Source organism: Galeopterus variegatus, unplaced genomic scaffold (genome assembly GCF_000696425.1).
Source record: "Galeopterus variegatus unplaced genomic scaffold, G_variegatus-3.0.2 Scaffold2944, whole genome shotgun sequence".
NCBI classification, from domain to species: Eukaryota; Metazoa; Chordata; class Mammalia; order Dermoptera; family Cynocephalidae; genus Galeopterus; species Galeopterus variegatus.
In genome coordinates this window covers 64,712-84,064 of record NW_007729055.1, presented here as the reverse complement: position 1 = coordinate 84,064, position 19,353 = coordinate 64,712, and the positions used below count along the sequence as shown (strand labels likewise).

The window sequence follows — 19,353 nt, the reverse complement described above, 5'->3', positions numbered from 1 at the left end:
CTGTGTGCCTTTGGGCAAGTTATTTGATCTCTTTGACCCTTCGTTTCCTCCCCACAACTCTTTGGAACTGCTGGGAGAATTAAATGACCCCGAAGGGGTTGTGATTTTTGGTAATCTATGATATTGGGCAATTTGTCTTTCAAGCCTGGGGCTCCTGAGTAAGTTTTAGCTGCCGAGTGAACCTAGCAGAGGGCCAGAGATCTGCATCCATCCCAGGGGCCCTTAATTGGTCTTGCCCTGTCAACACTTTTTAGTAATTTTCCTGAATTTGTCATCATTGTCTTCATTTATGAATTCTGGACACCAAGCTGGAAGAAAAACTTCAGTGAAAGTTGAAAGAATTTATTTGTGGTGTGAGGACATCCCCAGAAATGTGATAAGGACAAAAGCCAAGAGGCTGATTGGCTTTGTGTTTGCAAATTTGGGGCTGCACTCAGTTCTCAGGTTGTCTCTTTCATGAGCACCTGGTCCTCTGTTGTGTGTCTCTTCTCCAACTTTCATGAAGCCCAAATTTTGAATTTAGGACTGGGGAGTCACTAATCCCGTCACAACCATATTGCCGGTGCTGTGTTGTTCACATGACTGAGGAAGCTTGGAAAGTTCTACATGTCTTCAGTGGCTGGCCACTCGTCTGGTTTCATATGTAATCTTGCTGCATTTGTTTTATTTCAGGGAAAACTCGATGCTTTGTGGGTCCTGCTAAGGAAAGGATATGATCGTGTGTCAGTGATGCGTCCACAGCCAGGAGACACGGTAGGATGCGTTAATGATCGATCACACACACACACACACACACACACACACACACACACACACACACACACTCTCTTTCTCTCTCTATCCTCTCCCTTGGTCTTTGTATAACTAGAAAAACTCTGGATTCTAGAACAGACCTAAAGTAATTCCACTTACACAAATTCAGCTATTTATTTCATGTTGTGACAAATCAGATACTAATTTTCAGAATTCTGGTTGATACAAGAACTTGAGTTTGATTTATTTGATTTTCTGAAAGTGATTTTGACAGAAATATGTTGGGTTTAACTTTTGAGAACTTGAGTTTTTTAATGTATAGATACAGTGGGTGACAAAGGGGGGCTGGCTCATACTTTGGGAAGTTGCTGGAGGGGGCCTACGGGTGCTCGGCCACGCTGGTCAGGACCAGGGTGCCAGTGCCACAAGGTTGGGGTACGGGAATAAGGACCACAGAAGACTCCTACCATCTTCCAGCAGGTGTGGGGCCCAGCTGGTCCAGGACCATAGGAGGATCTTATGCTCTGAGTGAGGATTTTGTCAGGGACTGTCAGGGCCAAGCTTGGAGTGTTTCCAACCAAGGGGAGTTATCAAAGGTGGAGCCAGCAGAGACCTTAGAAACCATCTAGCCCATGCCTTTATTTTGTAAATGAGGGAACAAAGGACAAGAGAAGTTGAGTAACTTGTTCTGGTTCAGACAGTAACAACGCTGGAGACAACCTCAGTTCTGCTGGAGTCATGCCATCGCTGTTTCTTCTTGTCAGAGCTAGTCTCTCTTCTGCAAGTTTTGCAGGGCAAAGCTTGGGACCAAATTCTTCCTCAGCTACCAACAACCTGCATCTTGCATCCACTTCCTTGGTAATCAGGCCAAAATGAAGGTGTCTAATTTAGAACTCCTTTCAAATCAAGCAGATGGCTTTGAACCTCTCTTCCTTCCTGGCTGGTAAACTCCAGGCAAATCACCTAACCTCTCTGAACTTCATCTATTAAGATAGATGACAATAACTGCTTCTTAGCATAGCTGATTGGAAAAGGTAATGTTTGCAAAGCATTCGGCCCAATGTTGAACACATAACTCTCAGTCAATGTCAAATGTTGTTTTGATTACTTCCTTAATGCTTTACTACTCTCTATGGATTGCTGATGCAAATATTCAAGCCATATTGCATTTGGTGTGTATTGGATATACCACATCTTTACCCTGCCCACTCTCCAACATAGTATGATGGTAAACACTACAGCATAGCCTGGTGGACAGTCCCCACCACCCCTCTCCCTTTGCAACTGGTAATGATGGGTGGTTTGTGACTGAGGGGATTTGGTCTAAAGTTTCATAGCTTATGTAAGCTACTGCCCAGTTAGCTGTTCCTGCTCAAGTTGTGGCAGAGACAGTAGGCGAGTATGATATGAAACCAGGTTATATAATTGCTGGGTGGACTTACTTGACCTCACGGCATATGGAATTTGAACTTATGTCTCTGAGTCAACAAGAACTTAAGTCAACAAGAAAAAAGTTGATAGAGCATATTCTAAAGTAAAAACTCTACAGTTAACAGAAATGAGCATAGTCAGAAAGTTCGTACTTGGAGAGGTGTTTGGTCTTAGAAATTATACATCTGGTTTCTGTGAAAAATGAAGTTTTTTTTAGCATTCATGAGACTCATCTAACAGATTAAGAAAAAAACATAATAAGAGACTAAACTAGAGTTTGGCAGTACCACTTCTTGTGACAGAACATGCTGGTACAGTGAACAATCCCATTTTTTTTCAGAGCAACTGAAAAACATCTCCAGTAAAATATGTTAACATTCCATTCTCCACTGACAAGTTTGGCAGAAATAAATCCAAAAACTGGGTCAACCTAAAAAGTGGGAGGGTATAGGAAAGAGAAAGGGTAGAAGGAAATACTATCATTTATAAGATGTAAGAACCAACTCTGTTTGGAGGCAAAAGACTGATTGTATAAATCCAAGAACAATGGAGCAAAACTGATGGAATTCCCGTTGATGAATCATGCATAAATTAAACCTCTTATTTACCAATTCTGAATGAAAGTTTGTGTTCACATTTGAAGATGCTCCATATGCTTTTGTAAAACACAGTACCACCTGAACTTTCATTCTCCAGTCACGCAAAATAATAGATATGAGGTACAGGAAGTCAAAGAATTAGGATATACTTGAACATATTCTCAGCATTGTCACAAATTATGATTGTCCAGTTTACTTTTAAATGGGCTTTCTTTATAGAAGTCCTGCTAAAACTGTAAAAATACTTGAGAGAAATAGATGCAGAGAATTGTGCTCTTGTAGTCATGGCAACGACCACAGACATCTTGATGTACATGCAAATCTGTGTAATAAAGGTCACAGTTGGAGTAGGAGCCAGAATTCAGAGCTGCCTTGTGGCTATTCAGGAAAGAATTCCAGGGGAGGGGAGGACTGTATTGTAGATTTGTCTACAGGCTTATTCTGTCTTGTTTTGCATAACCTTAGGAGACTCACTACAGACCTAAGTTGCTTGCATGGTGATGACTCTGTAAGAATTCTTTAGCACTGATTTATGGGGCTGACCACATTTTCCATAAACTTAAAATGACTACATCCAGGCTTATACCCATGAACAAGAGTCACAGGTTCTGAATTTTTCCTCTAAAACAAAACAAAAACAAAAATCACCTAATTACATTCTAAGTTACATTCTGAATTGCTTCAAACACATGTTGGCCTCACAGAAACCTGGCAATTCTTCCTTCTCGGTTCCTGTCTCTTCTGTCCTACCCCCCAGTTAATCCACCCCAGTCCTACAGATGCAGACACAGCCCACCAACAGAGCCTCTGAGGCTGCTGAAAGGACTGAGTGCCTCCAGCCCCCACCACAGAGCAGGGGCTGGGGGAGCCCAGAGCCCAGAGCTACTGCCCTGCCCCTGGATTAGTGCCCACACTCAGAGCTGTCCAAGCCCCAGATCAGGGAACACATGAGTGGTATGACAGCAGGAGACCCTCTGCTATCACCTGTCCTCCTCTTTCTGCCTGGGGTGGACTCATAGTCCCATTGTTCCTTGGAGCCCACCAGGAAATCCCTGGACCAACATAAAAGACAAAGTGCCAAAAGAAACCACTTAAATAGCCAACCAGCAACACATCTGATCCTAAAATTTTTAAAGTTCGCTAAGCATATGGTATCCTTTGCTTAAACCATACCCCTGCTTCTAATAGATAGCAGTGCTCTTTCGAAAACACGGATCTCAGCATGCCATTCCTCAGCTTCAGACTAGCAAAAAGTAGGGGAAAGCCCAAAATCCTTAGCTTGATTTAAAAAGTGCTACTTTCCATTTCATCTGCTACTCACCCCAGATTCCCTCATCTACTCCAAACAGGCTCCGATCACGTGGCATTGCTCACCAAGCCCTGAACTTCTGTTAACTCGGTAGTATTGTTTATTGTCTTCATGGTATCCATGTAAACACGAAAAATTGCTGGCTAGACCCATGCTTTAAAGGGGGCATTGCCAGAGCAGAGCACATTCAACAGAGACCAATCAAGAAAGTATGGAGATTAGAACCTATGTCCCATAAATATTCTCCAGGATGGTCCCCTAGACTTCCTACATGCCTGGGCCACTCTTTGGGTTCAGAAAATTTGCTCAACTTTCAAGGACAAATGATTCAAGGAATTTAGAATGTTCCACCTGAGAAGAAAGACTTAAAGGGACCATGAGAGCTTTGTTGCTTGGCCATTTCTTGGTCATTGTGTTAGGTATCCCATTTTGTAACCTGTTTATCGCTTGACCATACTCAAGGGGGAGTAATCTTTCCATAGCACTACAAATCTTTGCATAATATCATTTTAATGGCAGTATCATATTCCACTGTGTATCTTCCCTTTTTGGATATTTATTCCAAGTGTTTACTATTATAAATGAAGCTGCAGTCAGTATCCTCATTGCCAAATCATTGTGCACATTCATGAATGTTTCCTTAGGATAATGTGCCCAGCTTTGTACTGGATTGAACAGCATGCATCATTTTACATATTGCCCAATTGCCCTCTTGAAAGATTGTACAAATTAACCGTCACATCAGCATCTATAAAAAGCCTATCTCCCCAGATGTTCACCAACATTGTTAAACTTACCTATTTGATAGGTGCAAATTTAATTTGCATTTTTTTTACTAGTGAGGTGGAACAATTTTTCAAATTTTTGTTTTATCTTTGTCAAATGCATAAACATGACCTTGACCCTTTTTTCTAATGGATATTTTAATGTTCGTTTTTATATGGTCATTTTCTTAATCCATCTTTATTCATACAATAATCAAATGTTTTCAGGGCCTACTATGTGTCAGACCCTGTGCTATACATTAAGTATATGGTGCTTAATGATGAAACAATGTCTAACATTATTTATATAACCAAAGTTTTTCCTAGTTTGTCATCTCCTAACCTTTAAAAAATATATTGAAGTTATCTATAATTTTATTAGTCAAATCTATACATCTTTATAATTTCTGCCTTTAATGCCAAACTTAGAACAGTCTTCCCTCCAAGAAAATATAAGTTTTCACAAAAATTTTCTCCTACACTTCTACTCCCTTAGTCTCAGTTTTGGGTGGTAATGTGAGTTGTCACCTTTTCTGTATCTTCCTAGGTATTTTAATGTAAATTTTGGAAAGGCTCCTTTGGGAACTATTGGCCATATGTTATGTTAAACAAGAAGTCCTAGAACATTATATTAAAATCTTTGAAGTGTGGAATGTGACTTGGATTTACTCTGGGTCATTCCAGTGGAAAGAACCAGCACCACAGGTAGAACCTACCCTAAAGCAGATTTCACATTAAGGAATTCAAGGATGCAAGTCTCAGCAGTAGATTGGGCTGCCCCAGAGACTAATAATGCCCCAGGTAACTAATGTTACCAAACAGGGATAAAACAAGTTAAACCTCTAGGCCAGGGTGTGTTAGAGGATTCCTGCAGTAAATCAGTGGTCCTCAGACTTGAGCATCAGAATCGCCTAGGTTTGTTAAAACACAGCTTGCTGGACCACACCCTCAGAGTTTCCGACTTAGTAGATCTCTGGTAGGGCCTGGGAGTAGGCATTTCTAATAGACTCCCACGTGATGTTGATGCTGCTGGTCTGGGGAACCATACTTTGAAAACCAGTGAGATAAATTGAACTGGATGACGTTCAAGATCCCTCTAGCCCTGACTTGGTATTCTAAGTCAACATTTCTATAGTTATCTGGCCACCAAGCCACTACTTTTCTGTATTTCTCCATAGAACACCTATTAACACAATTGGGGATAACTAGTTGTCTAGCTTAAATCTAAATAGTAAGCCCCAATCAGTTGGAGGGAAACCCTTCCCAGCTGCAGACAGTTCTGCCCCAGATGACTAATCTCAAACACAGAAAGGTAAAGGAATTCAGAGATCAGAGTTCATGGACTCCAGTGATTTTCAACCTGGTTGCACTTTATAATCACCTGAATACTTCGATGCATTAGTGGTCCCACCCCAAAGATCCTATTAAATTGTTCTGGGACATGGTCTGAGCATTGAGATTTTAAAAGCTCCCCAGGTGATTCTAATAAGCAGCTAAGGTTGAGAACTAGTGAGCTGGTTCAATTCCCTATTTTTCACCCAGTTCAGCATCTTCTCTTTTTTTTCTTAAAACAATTTAAAGGCAATTCTCCACATTTCTTCAGAAACCCTAAGAGTTTCATAGGCATAAGGGAAATGGGTGATCACAGTCTTCATGTGCTTTCATCAGTCCTTTTCCTAGCAGGAAGATGCTTAATCTAGATTCTGGCTGTTATATTATTGTTACCACTTGGGTAAAGAGGATAGAAAAAGGAAAATGTAACTCTTGTCTCATATGTCTTTTCTGGATGGAATTCAGTCAATCTATCGACCAGCCTAAGCCCTCCCCAGTAGTTTCTATCCCAACTCCAACTCCACCCCATTCATGTGCTCCTGGAGGAGCCCACTGGGGTTGGATGTCTTCTTTGTTTTCAGCTACTTGGTTTCTCTCAGATCTGGCATCAGGAGGCTGGTACATTCCATTACTATCTACAAGAACAAAATACTAAGTCATACTCTTTGCTTGTTTTGCAAGGCTGGGTCTCCTTGCAATCAGAAGAGACCCAGGGAACATACGTAAATGCACATAAACAACGTTTGAAACTCATCTGAAGCCCTGGAGGTTGTGAAATCCTGGAGCTCTAGCCCCAGGGCTGCCGTCTGTGCAGCTGTTTCCAATAAGGGAGTGAAGCGGGTCACATGGGCACTATGTCTTCCTACTGTCACAGAGGCGAGAATGGTCTGCGAAGGTTATCTCCCAGGGGAGGGCATCCACGGCCCCTCCTTCGAAAGCAGATGGGCCTCCAGCAGCAGAAGCGGACTTCAGAGAACACGTCTGCACTCCGGTTTCTCCCTCCTTCCCACTCTTGTTTCCCTCTTGCTTCTTCCCTCTTCCCTTCTTTTTTCCCCCTTCACTGCCTATTTCTAAGGCCTTCCATGGCTGCCTTCCCTCAAAAACACATCTCTTGTGCTCCCACTAAGAATCTGTCTTTGGGCTGGGCACTAGGGATGCCAGTTAGGTCTTCATTCTGGCTTCCTGGAGTTCAGCGCGTATGATGTGGAAGAGAAGAGAGGGCTGAGTGTTGTATTCACTGCAAACGATTACAGAAGCACAAACCCACTCACGATAACTTTGGGGGTAACTATGATCTCCATTTTACAGAGCAGAAACTGTGGCTCAGGAAAGGTTATTAACTTTTCCCAGGACACATAGCTGGTCAGGGGCAGGTCTGAGGCCTGAAGTCAGGACTTTCAGTCTTGAAAGTCCACACTAGCGAGATTTCTAACCTGCACACATTTAGCAGATTACTCGGTGAGCACCTTCTCTGAGCTGAGCACCGTGTTAGTGCTGGGTGTTCAGTGATGAATGAGCCCTGTCCCTGCCCTTGAAGATCAGGGACAAACAGGCAATCCCCAAGCACCACCCAGTGTAAAAGGCTGCATGATGGAGCTAGTACCTGAGGTGTGGGGTACACCCAGGACAGGCATCTCACCAGCGCTGGAATCGAAATTGGCTTCCTGGAGTGACATTTGAGATGAGACTGGAAGGAAGGATGTGGGGAGGATAGTGTAGTGAAAGGGAAGCTTGAGCAAAAATCTGCAGGTGAGACTGTGGCTCCTTCCGGGAGAGTCAGGAGAAGGGTGCGGAGGAGGGACCCAGGGAGGAAGGCACGTGGGGTGCTGGTCCTGGGAACCCCCCAGAGGACAGTGGAGATTTCCTGCAAGTGTATACACAGGGGCGTGATCAGATTTGTGTTTCAGAAAGGTCACGCTGGCTGCTGTGTAGACACAGCAGCAGTGAGAAATGATGGTGAGGAAGAAAGAGTCCGGACTCGAGAGCACAGGGGCGTGATCAGATTTGTGTTTCAGAAAGGTCACGCTGGCTGCTGTGTAGACACAGCGGCAGTGAGAAATGATGGTGAGGAAGAAAGAGTCCGGACTCGAGAGATGTCGAGGAAAGAGAATCACTGACTTAGCAACTGCCTAGGTGTGGAGGAGGAGAGAGGAAGGAGTCGAGGAGGACCTCCCGGGTTCATCTAAGTGACTGAGCCGGCTGTGCTGCCATTCACCAGGGTGAGGGCACAGGAAGACGAGAGCCTTGTGAGGGCAGATGAGGACTTCACTCCTTCACTTATCGAGTTGGAGGTGCCTGGGGGCATCCAAGCAGAGATGGCCAGGAGCAGGCTGGGACTAGGGTGAGGCATGTGAACCTCTAGGGACAAACTCTAAGGAGGTGCTTGCTCAGGGTCAGCCCCAGTGGGGACCTAGGAGTAAGTGCCTCCTTACATGTTGCAACCCAGACGCCTCGAGTGCCTCACCCTAGTCCTGACCTGTGTGGGAGGCAGTTTTGCTCCAGTGAGAGTTCTGACATGGAGGCAAAGATTTGGGAGTCATTAGCATGGCGGATGGTAAACCAGGGAGAGGATGCAGAGAGAAGAGAAACAGGTTAAGCCCCGAACCCAAGGGTTGCATCCTTTAAGTCAGGGTGGAGAAAGAAAAAGGGAGCAAAAAGGAGACCAAAAAGACCAGCCAGGGAAAGAGAAATTGAGGCGGGAAGCTGAGAAGAGCAGCTGGGGACAGTGCTCCTGAGGAGACAACACAGAGGAAGCCAGCCACGCTTTGGGAATCGCACTGCTCCTGGCAACTTTCCCAAGTTCCAGAGTGGTGTCTCCACTTCATGCAGGAAGCATGGTGTGGTCAGGGGCCGATAAAACGATAGGTGTAAATAACTCAAACAGATGAGACTTCGTTTTCTTCCCTTCCGTCCCCCTGAAGACTGCAACTGATTTCAGAGAATTTTAGTTACACCTCAACATGTATGTAAAACTCTTCCTCAGAATTATTTTATGTTTGAATCAGAAGTGACTAAAAGAATCGAGAAATCTACAAAGTGCAGTTCTTATGTGAAGGTCGTTTTTGCTGCAAATTCTCAAGTTTATATTGGTTTTTTACGTTGAGTAAATGGAGATCTTCAGAATTTCTGAAGCTCTGACATCAGGCTGTGAGGCTCCAACAGATCTGGAGAGAAAGTCCATGTCCTCTGACACCTGATCTTTTATAAACTTTTGTTAAGGCGTGTATCATTTAAGAAAAAGTAGGGGGGGAAAGCAAATTATAAGAAATGTTCCTAGAGGGCGTGATTTACTTTGGCCAGCACCTTTTCTGGATGTTTGAATTCTCAGTGGTATTGATTCCGTTCTCACCCCTGGAACTCTTTCCTTCTGTCTCATGGGAAGGGGAGATGACGAGTACTTAGAATTCTTGGCTTACTTTCCTGAACTTAAAAAGAAAAAGTTCAAAACACCCTCTGTCCACAGCCAAAAACAAACTGCACCCAAAACCTGCGAAATTATTTTTTTTTCAGAGAAGTCAAACCCAAAGTTGATGCTACAAAATATGCCATCTCGAGATTTTTTTTTTGCACCAACTTCCTTCCCGCGTAGTAGGACAAATCTCCGAGTAGAAGTGTGAACGCAGCTGGTGTGGTTAAGAGCTCTCTCTCCCTCTGCCTCCCTCTCTTTCAATCCCCACTATCTGACCCCTCTTTTTCCACAAGCATGCACACTCACAATCACCATCATCATCTTCGTAGCTTCTCCTAGGACTTTTAACTTCAGATTGCTTCGTCTCCCAAACAGCTGCAACAACAGAAGGTCGAGTCCTGGTATCAAGTTGCAAATAGCAACAGGAGAGAAATAAGACAGGGCTGGGTAATAAAGCAGCCCCGTTCAAATTCTCTGACCTCATTTTTTTTTCCTTCCAAAGAGAGTCAGGATTGAGGGAGGTAGGGCTTGGCTCTAGTGTCAGAATTTCACCCTAGTGCATAACATTTTAGGAAGTTTGCTATTTTGTCCAAACATGATGTTTATGTCTGGCCACTTGGCTTCCGTAGGCCTGTTCCTCCAGCTGATGGCACTGGAAAAGACCATCTCTAGGGACATTCTACAAACTGTGATAGGCCTCAACTGAGAAACATTATAACCCAGGCTGGTGGGAAGTTCTGTTCTGGCCTGAAAGTGTTGAGTTGAATCATAGATGGCAAAATCTGACCTAAGAGATGAGGTTCCGGAATCCACAGTGTGGGGAAGAGCCTGCCTGCTGTAGAATATCCACACAATCCATCTTCTCTGGGCATGTCCATGACCACCCCACCTCAACCTGACCCTCAGTCTCAAGGATGGATTCCTCATAATCCCAGTCCCTTCACTGTACTGTCTCTTTTTTTTTTTTTTCTTTTTCTTTTCTTTTCTTTTGGGCAGCTGGCTGGTACAGGGATTGAACCCTGGACCTTGCTGTTGTCAGCACCACACTCTAACCAACTGAGCTAACTAGCCAGCCCCCAGTCCCTTCATTTTAGAGATAAGGAAATTGAGGTCTGGAAAGGTGGTGGAGAGACCCCCAGTCACTCCCAGGTACATTACCTCATTTGTTCCCTGTCACTACCTTACTTTATCCTCTTTTTGTGTATAAGAAAGAAGAGGCTCAGATAAGGTCCCTCCCTACTCTGTTCAAGGTCACAAACAGTTTTAGTGGAAGTGGCCAGACCAGAACCCACCAGCCCTACACTGCCTGGCTTTCTTGAGTCCTCACCCCAGGCCAGGAGAGGAGGGTAGGTGTCCGGATCGGGATTGATCTTGTGAGAAACAGGTAGGAGCAGCCCCAAATTGGGGAGGCAGAGCCAGTCCTTGCCACCCAACCCCCTCCTTTCTTGTCCTCCTTTCTCCACCTCCCATTGCCTTGCCATTTTCACACCCTGCCCAAGATGACATAACCGCTGGTGCCCTCCCACACGGGCCCCTGCCCCTCACCGTATGCTGTGCTCCCACGTTACCTCGTGTCCTTCTGTCCTCCCCCTTGACCACCAACGCTGCGTCGAGGATGCAGTACGTTTTCACACCCTGCCCAAGATGACATAACCGCTGGTGCCCTCCCACACGGGCCCCTGCCCCTTACCGTATGCTGTGCTCCCACGTTACCTCGTGTCCTTCTGTCCTCCCCCTTGACCACCAACGCTGCGTCGAAGACGCAGTACATGCTCCCACGTTACCTCGTGTCCTTCTGTCCTCCCCCTTGACCACCAACGCTGCGTCGAGGATGCAGTACGCCCATTCACTCAGTAAGTAGGTCTTGAACTCCTCCTCTCCAGCAGGCACCAGGCTGGCAGTGGGGATTTAGCACGAACAAGGCAAGGTCCCTGCTGTTGTGCAGTGTACTTTAGAGTAGTCAAAAAAGACCACTACATCACAGCTCTATGTGATGTCACGGTATGAAGGGGAGTTGGGAATTCTAAGGGAGCAGAGAGCTGGGAGATTTAACCCAGGCTGGGGGATCAGGGAAGACTTCCAAAAAGAAGAGACTGTTTGGCTGAGACCTGAAGGATGAACTCTCTCCGGGAAGTGAGGGAAAGGCCTTCAGGTTGGAAGGAACAGCATTGGTGAGGGCCCAGGTGGGAGAGGACCTGAGAGGGAGACACAGACCACATGGCAGAGAGGGCGGGAGAGCAGCCACGCCCCACCTGCTGGCTCCGCCTCCCGTGCCCTTGTCAGCTCCAGTCCCACGTCCTCCAAGACCCGCCCCCATCACAGCTCACCAGCTGGCCCCTCCTGTGCGTACAGCCAGTGCCACAAACTTTAGCAGCCTTTTAATTTTAACCATTACATACTGTCTTTTCACTTCCTGAATAAACTGTAAACAATTTGAGGGAAGAAATCATAGCTTGTATCTTTACTTTCCCTCACAGCACTGAGGACGTAGCTCAATTTGTAAACTTTTATAATGCTCCCTTCGTAGGCAACTGCGTTTTAGCTGTGGGCAAAGACACATCTCAGTAAATCCTCTGTCTTTAAATAGAGAGAGTTCACAAGGTCTTCTAGGGGCATCTCCAGATAAAATAGGCTGATTCAGGGTTTGAAAACACTAAACTTTCATTACAACTGCTATTCATACTTTTTGTCATTGCCATTTATTAATAGCTTTGATTTTTTTAAAAGTTTGTTTGAAAATAGAAAGTTAATTTTAAAATTTCTCTAGGGCTTTACTAGTCTCGCTTTGCTTTTTGTTTGTTTGTTTGTTTGTTTTGGCAGCTGGTCAGTACAGGGATCTGAACCCTTGACTGGTGTTACCGACACCACACTCTAACCAACTGAGCTAACTGGCCAGCCTAGTCTCACTTTAAAAATTCATTCTTATGACATTTGTTTAATATTTCGTGTTTTTTCATTTTTTCTTTTTGGTTACTGCCATCGAGAGCAAAGTCACGTTCAGAATCTGCAGTAATGACAGATTTAGCTCTGGGGGTGCTCATTTCATTCCTCTAACTTTCAGCACCTGTTCATTTCTGTGTTTCCCCCCAACATCTGGACTGGGTTGTCCCACTGAATGGTGTGGCCCTAGCAGCTGACACCCAGGCGTCGGCCTCAATTACTTACATACCTATTTTTCAAGAACTCTGTGGCTCTGACTTGAATACAAACTTTAAGTGGGAGTAGATCTCATGTAAGCTTTTCCATATACTCTCCTACTTACTAAAGGTGAATTGTAATGGGAAACTAAATGACAGAGTCTGCAAAATTGTACATCTTAACAGACAACCATTCCCCTTCGCAGTAGAACTAGTAAGAGTGAGCCCAATGGAAAGTCCACCATGGAATCATGCCTGTCGCTATGCAAGACCATAAGTCTTCCCCTTTTTTCTTTTTCTGGCAAGGAAAGTAGTTCAGCTCAAGAAAGGTTGGGTTTCTTAGGCGTGGTATAAGAGAGGAATGGGAAGGAGGGTGAGTAGTGGGAGCAAGCGTACCAGAGTTCATGACTCCATTGCCTCAATGCCCACCACATCTGTAGGCCCGAACCTGTCGCTATGCAAGACCATAAGTCTTCCCCTTTTTTCTTTTTCTGGCAAGGAAAGTAGTACAGCTCAAGAAAGGTTGGGTTTCTTAGGCGTGGTATAAGAGAGGAATGGGAAGGGGGGTGAGTAGTGGGAGCAAGCGTACCAGAGTTCATGACTCCATTGCCTCAATGCCCACCACATCTGTAGGCCCGAGGGACGCCATGCACTCCTCCAGAGACAGCCAAGCCAACTACAGAACTGAGGCCACCTCCTGTGCTTGTGAACAGTAAGCACACCCCCAGAACCAGGAATAAGCCCTGAGAACTCCCCACAGCTCATGGTCCCCACTGTACCCCATCAGCTACACTGGCTTGTTCTGCACTGGATCCTCTGCTGGTGGACCTGAAGCTGCAAATGTTTGCTAATGATTCAAAACAGAATCTCCTGGCAAAAACTGGACCTCACGAGTAATTAGCGTCAAGCCAGCAACTCACATGTTTGTATCTCACACCAGGCCACTCATACACAACATGGCAGCTTCCAAAAGATGTAACCTCCTATGTGAAAATTCCAGTTTAATCCGGCAATGTTGCTGCACTATCAGATTTCTGTAGTCACCAATGCTGGAATGAATGTTGTGACCTGGGTGACATCCACAACCAGGCTTTGACTCCTGTCCTTTATAAAACTCACCCAATCCATGTCCAAAAAACGTCCAAGATTATGCTGATTATTTATGTGTCAAAGGAGAACACATAGTTTTTGGATAACTTTACTCCATAATAATTCTTTTGCTCTCTCGGGCCCATTTTGATGATAACATGTTTGATTCTAATTCATTTCCAAGTTTGATTTTTTTTTAATGGCAACAATTTGATTATTTAAATTTTTTAGCTTTGTAAATAAACCATGGCACAAATTGTTCCTCGATGAAGAAAAACACGACTTCTCATAAATGATCCTAGAAACACCAAGGTTAGAGGGAGGGAACGTGGTTTGATTTTAAATGAGTAATCTTCCTATCACTTCCAGAAGGTAGTGGTAGATAGATAGGCAGACAGACAGACAGAGATAGGTAGACATAGTTTCAAATACAATTTTCCATGTCTTAAAGAGTCTGTGGAAATCAGAGGATAAAAATATTTCCACGACAGGAATTTAAACCTTAAAAGATTCTTTCTCTTTGGCTCTTCACTGGCCAATGGATGAATCAAGCAGGGCTTTTTCCTTCATGTGTAGAATAAACTAGGTAACTTAGTGGGATAACAAATGGACTAACATTTTTAAAAATTATTTGTTATTACTTAGTTAATCCTTGTTATAAAAATAAAATTTAAATCAAAATAAATCTTCAAAATAAAAATGAACTATATCCCTTAAAAATCAACCTAATTCCTTTTATTTTAATATTTTAGTGTAGTGGTTTTGAAAACTTTGATTACCAGGTCTTACAGAATTCCCTTCAGGGACTGTATCTGAAGGACATGCAGTGGTGGCCAATCTCTAGGTGTCTGTACATTCCTCCTTATTTCTTATTTTTGTTATTGAGTATATTGGGACTCACCTTTTTTGTTGTTTTAATAAAATTGCTGTTCTGAAAAATAAACTTTGTCACCCCCCTTTTTACTCCCACAAGTAGCGAAAGAGGTTTTTAGATTATGAGAACCTCAAAGGTGAAGGCTAGAGCTGATTCTCCAGTAAGGCAGCCACTAGCCACATGTAGTTATGGAACACTTAACTAACTGATGAGGCTAGTCAGAAATGACATGAGCCGTAAATGCAAAATACACCCTGGATTTTCAAAGAATGTGCAATATCTCTTTACTAATTTTTACATTGAGTGCAAGTCGAAATGATAACATTCTGGATATATTGGGTTAAATAAGATATATTATTAAAATTAATCTCACCTGTTTCTTTCTATGTTTTACAAATGTGGCTACTAGAAAACTTACAGCCGCCCATGTGGTTCACGTTATGGTCTGGAGGACTAGCCTGCAAGACATTTGTGAGAAGGGGGATGACATGATTTCTTACAGTCCCTGAGTCTTCCAACCATTTATATTTTGTAGACACAATAAGAATTTCAGAAATTATGAGTCTCTGCTCTTTCTGGTTTCCTATTAAGTCAGCTGTGACTCTGCCTTTCTGGGCCAATTCCTACCCCAAACTTCTCATTATTAGCCAGGAGTCTTGCATGCTCCAAATCAGCATGTTAGGATTTTTTTTTTTTTAAAGCTAACAAGCATTTAAGGAGGTCTGTCTATGGTTTCTTCCCTGCACCAACATTACAGAGAAGAAAGGGCTTGTTGCATTTAAAACTCTGTTCTAAGTATTCGTGTATTTATTGGATTTTCTGCTCTACTTTAAAAATTTTTTGGAAAACAAGTATTACTCCACTTTACCAAAAAGGAAACTGACTTGAGCAATAATGATAGCTAGTGTTAACCAAGAGCCACATAGCTTGCAATTATTTTCTAATGCGTTTCTTCTGATAACCCTGTGATATAGGTGTTCTTCTTTCCAATTTACAAATGAGGAAATTCTCTCTACAGAGGGCTCAAGAGCTTAGGCTCCACAACTGATAAGTGGAGAAATTAGCATTTATTCTTTCAATACGTATTTATCTGTTGTGCTACACACTGGTGAACGGGGAGGACATGGTCCTTTCATAGAGTTTGCAGGCTAGGATTCACAGCGCCCATGTGTTAAGTGCTCTACTCAGAATTAAAATAGGGTGGTGAGTAGAAAGAGAATGGACAGCCAGCCTGTGTGGTCAGAACAGCCCTGTCCAAAGAGGTAACACTGAATACGAGACGTGAATGACAAAAGGGAACTAGTCACGTCCAGATCAAGGGACAACTTAGTGCTAAGCCTGGAAAGAGCTTGGCATGTTGGAGGAACTCAGAGTCCAGCATAGGTCAAGTGTAGCAGGAAAAGGCAGGGGTCATGGCAGGCAGGGCTGGTAAACCAAGGAAAGGTATTTGGATTTTACTCTGAGCGTAACATGAACACTTCGTGGACTGGAGGGCTGAGCAGAGGAGAGACGTGATCTAATTAACGTTCTACAAAGACTACCCTTGACAGGGTGGGAAGAATCCTTTGCAGGGAGGCCAGAGTGGGAGCCGGCAGATCAGTGAAGAGGTTGATGCAACGGTCCTGGGTGAGCGGCAGTGGCGGTGGACCCGTGCGGATCTAGCAGAAGTGACAAGAAATGGGTGGATTCTGGAAGTACCGTGGAGATAAGGCCGGTGAGACTGGCTGATGGACGCCTTCTCCTTCATTTCACCTGACTGTCACTGTTTAATCACCCCTTTGTTTTGCCATGTTAATTCATAGTCTTGCCTAGCTATTAGCCTCATATTTGTTCATGCTGACATTTAGAAACCCATCTGTGATGAATAATGGGGACTCACTATCTTCCCAAATCACTTCAATGGGAATAAAAGCAGAGGGATTCTGTTTTTTCAGTCTCGTTTTGACTGGCAGGAAGATGGGTTGTTTGCACACTGATTTGCCCTGCTACCGTGTGAAAACCAAAAAAGCGGAAGAGTGCAGTGTCCTGGATACCAATCATCAGCAAGTGTGCCAAGCACCCTGAGGCACAGCACGGGGTAGGCACTCTGGAGGAGGAGGTGGGGAGGGGAGAATTATGTTTAAGAACCAGATGGTGTGTCCTAAGGTGATCATTTGTTTGCTGCTGACAGTAGATGCAGAGAGAGATCAGGGGTGGAGGGGCAAGCTGGAGGTCAGGGTTGGTCTGAAAAGACTACAAGAATTATGTTTAAGAACCAGATGGTGTGTCCTAAGGTGATCATTTGTTTGCTGCTGACAGTAAGATGCAGAGAGAGATCAGGGGTGGAGGGGCAAGCTGGAGGTCAGGGTTGGTCTGAAAAGACTACAGAGAAGAGGTGTGGCTTCACCTTTTCCTTAGAGAATGCTCTGAAGCTTTGGCTAAACAAGGAAAAACAGGGAGGGTATGAGATCAAAACAGTCACCAGTCAGCAAAATTTTACATGTGCGTGCATATGCATATGCAACTCCTTCTCCAGCCAGAGAAAACTTTTTCTTGGCATATGCACTGAGCTTCATTAATACCCAAGGGCAATAAGTGCTGTCAGTGCAAAGGAATGAGAACTCACCCTTCTTCACTTACCAACATGGCCAGTCTCTGCCCAGGAACACAGAGGGGGATCAGCCAAGGCAGCAGGTGTTGGACACGTCTGCATGCACTCCACACCACCTCCTTCTGACATGAGGGAGTTTTTAGTCCTTCACAACAATGACCTATACTCCCTCTGAAACCTTCTCTGGCTCCCACTGCCTACCCACACAGGTATGATTTGTGAAACACTTATTCTACAGCTGCTCATAGGTGTCATTTGAGTTTGGAAAATGCTGCACTTACCAATGTTAAATTGTTTTTTCTCTGCAGGACTTTAAAGATGCTTTAATAAGCTGATGTGTATTGGGGATTTCTAAAGGGACATATACTGTATCATACAGCATTTCTCAAACTTGTAAATTACTAATCTGTTTTCATAGAGCATCCCTTGGAATTAATGTTCTATGGAAGGTGCTTTGGAAGATGCTGGGCTAAGCAGCATTTCCCCCAGTCAGTCAGATCCTGCCTGCCTCTCAGGAGTCCTGCTCAAAGCAGACTGCCCCTGAGGCATTGTTTCAGTCTACATGCCTTGCATATTCCTGCCTCTAGACCTCTGCGCGTGCCATCCCTGGCCCAAACTATCCTGCCCCTTCCCCTCCTCTCATTGTAACTCAGCCCAAGCTCTATCTTCTCTAGAAAGCTTGGCTGGTCCCCACCAGGACTTGGAGATGCCTTCTGCCTTGGAACCCTCTTAACATTGCTTTATGTCACACTCATTTAGATCTGACAGCTGGTTTCTACCCCTTTCTATCTCTAATACCTTGCACACAGTAGGCACTTAGTAAAGTCTGTATTAAACAAGAGGAGGAGCAGGAAGAAGGTAAAGGAGGAGGAGTACGAAGAAAGAGGTAGAGGAGGAAGAGGAAGAGGAGAGGAAATGAGGGAGGTGACAAGAGGAAAGCAAATTTCGCAGGAGGGTAGGCGGGAAGCAAAGCCCAGGGAAAGCAGCCTCAACTACTTTGTGGAAAAGAAGATCCATAAGGTTCTTATGCAACCGGCTGACTCTCCGGAAGTGGACCTGGCCCCTGCCACACTTTGCCAAAGGGCAGCAGCTCTACCTGGTGGGTGCAATATCTGAGAGTGGACACAGACTGCAACCCTTTAACCTAACTTGCACTGTGTACTCAAATTAAAATTAAAATTATATATATTATAATACATATGTACACTGTTCAGGAAACATATATCCATTTCTTTGTTGGTTTTTGTAAACAACATAATGCAATATATAGTTAATACTAAATGTTAAAAAAAATTAATCATCTAAAAAGTACAAATTAAATAACCCTAAAGCTGTTGCTGTAAAAGGCCTACCATAAAGCCAATGCCTTCCTTCCTTTTACACAGGAGGGGCCTGTAACCTACACAGCAGCTTGATTTGGGGCTTGAACCTCAGATTTGTAGCCCCGTGCACTCACGACACAGACTGTTTTCAGCTCTGCGTCTCACGCCTGGGCAGTCTGCAATCTCATTCTCGGCCAAATGGCCCGTCGCCTGAGATGGAGACACAGGAAACATTCCACATCTGCTTCATGCTCATAATTCACACAAAAACGGCCACTCCATTTAACAAACCTGTTTTTCTAAAGGGATCAGGCCTTTTTTTTTTTCTTTCTTTCTGTACATTTAACAAATGCCAAACAAAATGATGTATGTTGTCAATAAGGTTAAACAGACATCTTCCAAAAGAGCTCATTCTTGGTAAGGTGTCAGTCCATTTCTGTTGACATAGTTACCGTCCGCACAAGCCAACAGCTGTTCCAGAGCCGCACCCTGGAAAAGCTCATCCTATGGAGGCACAGCATGGTGGCTTCGCCAGACTTGCGTCTCTAACACTCTGTTAAATGCCCAGATGTAGTTCCTTCATGCTTGTGCATAAATTCCATTTCAGAGTGTCAGGGCAACACCTAAGTCAGTCTCCCAAACGTGGTTCATGGAAAGAGCCTGGGCCTGGATGCCAGGAGGCCTGGGTTCCAGTCAACATTCCCTCTGACTTTTACAAGTTGCCAGCAGATGGCTGTGCCCCAG

General features: G+C 44.2%; 1 protein-coding gene across 1 annotated transcript in view; it reads left to right on the top strand.

The window, feature by feature from the left end:
- The window catches only part of ANTXR1 (anthrax toxin receptor 1), a gene marked incomplete at both ends in the record, with an annotated part of 224,880 nt that overhangs the window by 172,097 nt on the left and 33,430 nt on the right, over positions 1 to 19,353 (top strand). The window contains one exon of the mRNA XM_008583503.1: positions 673 to 753. Within this exon, the coding sequence (XP_008581725.1) occupies positions 673 to 753 (81 nt within the window). The remainder of the gene's footprint in view (positions 1 to 672; positions 754 to 19,353) is intronic.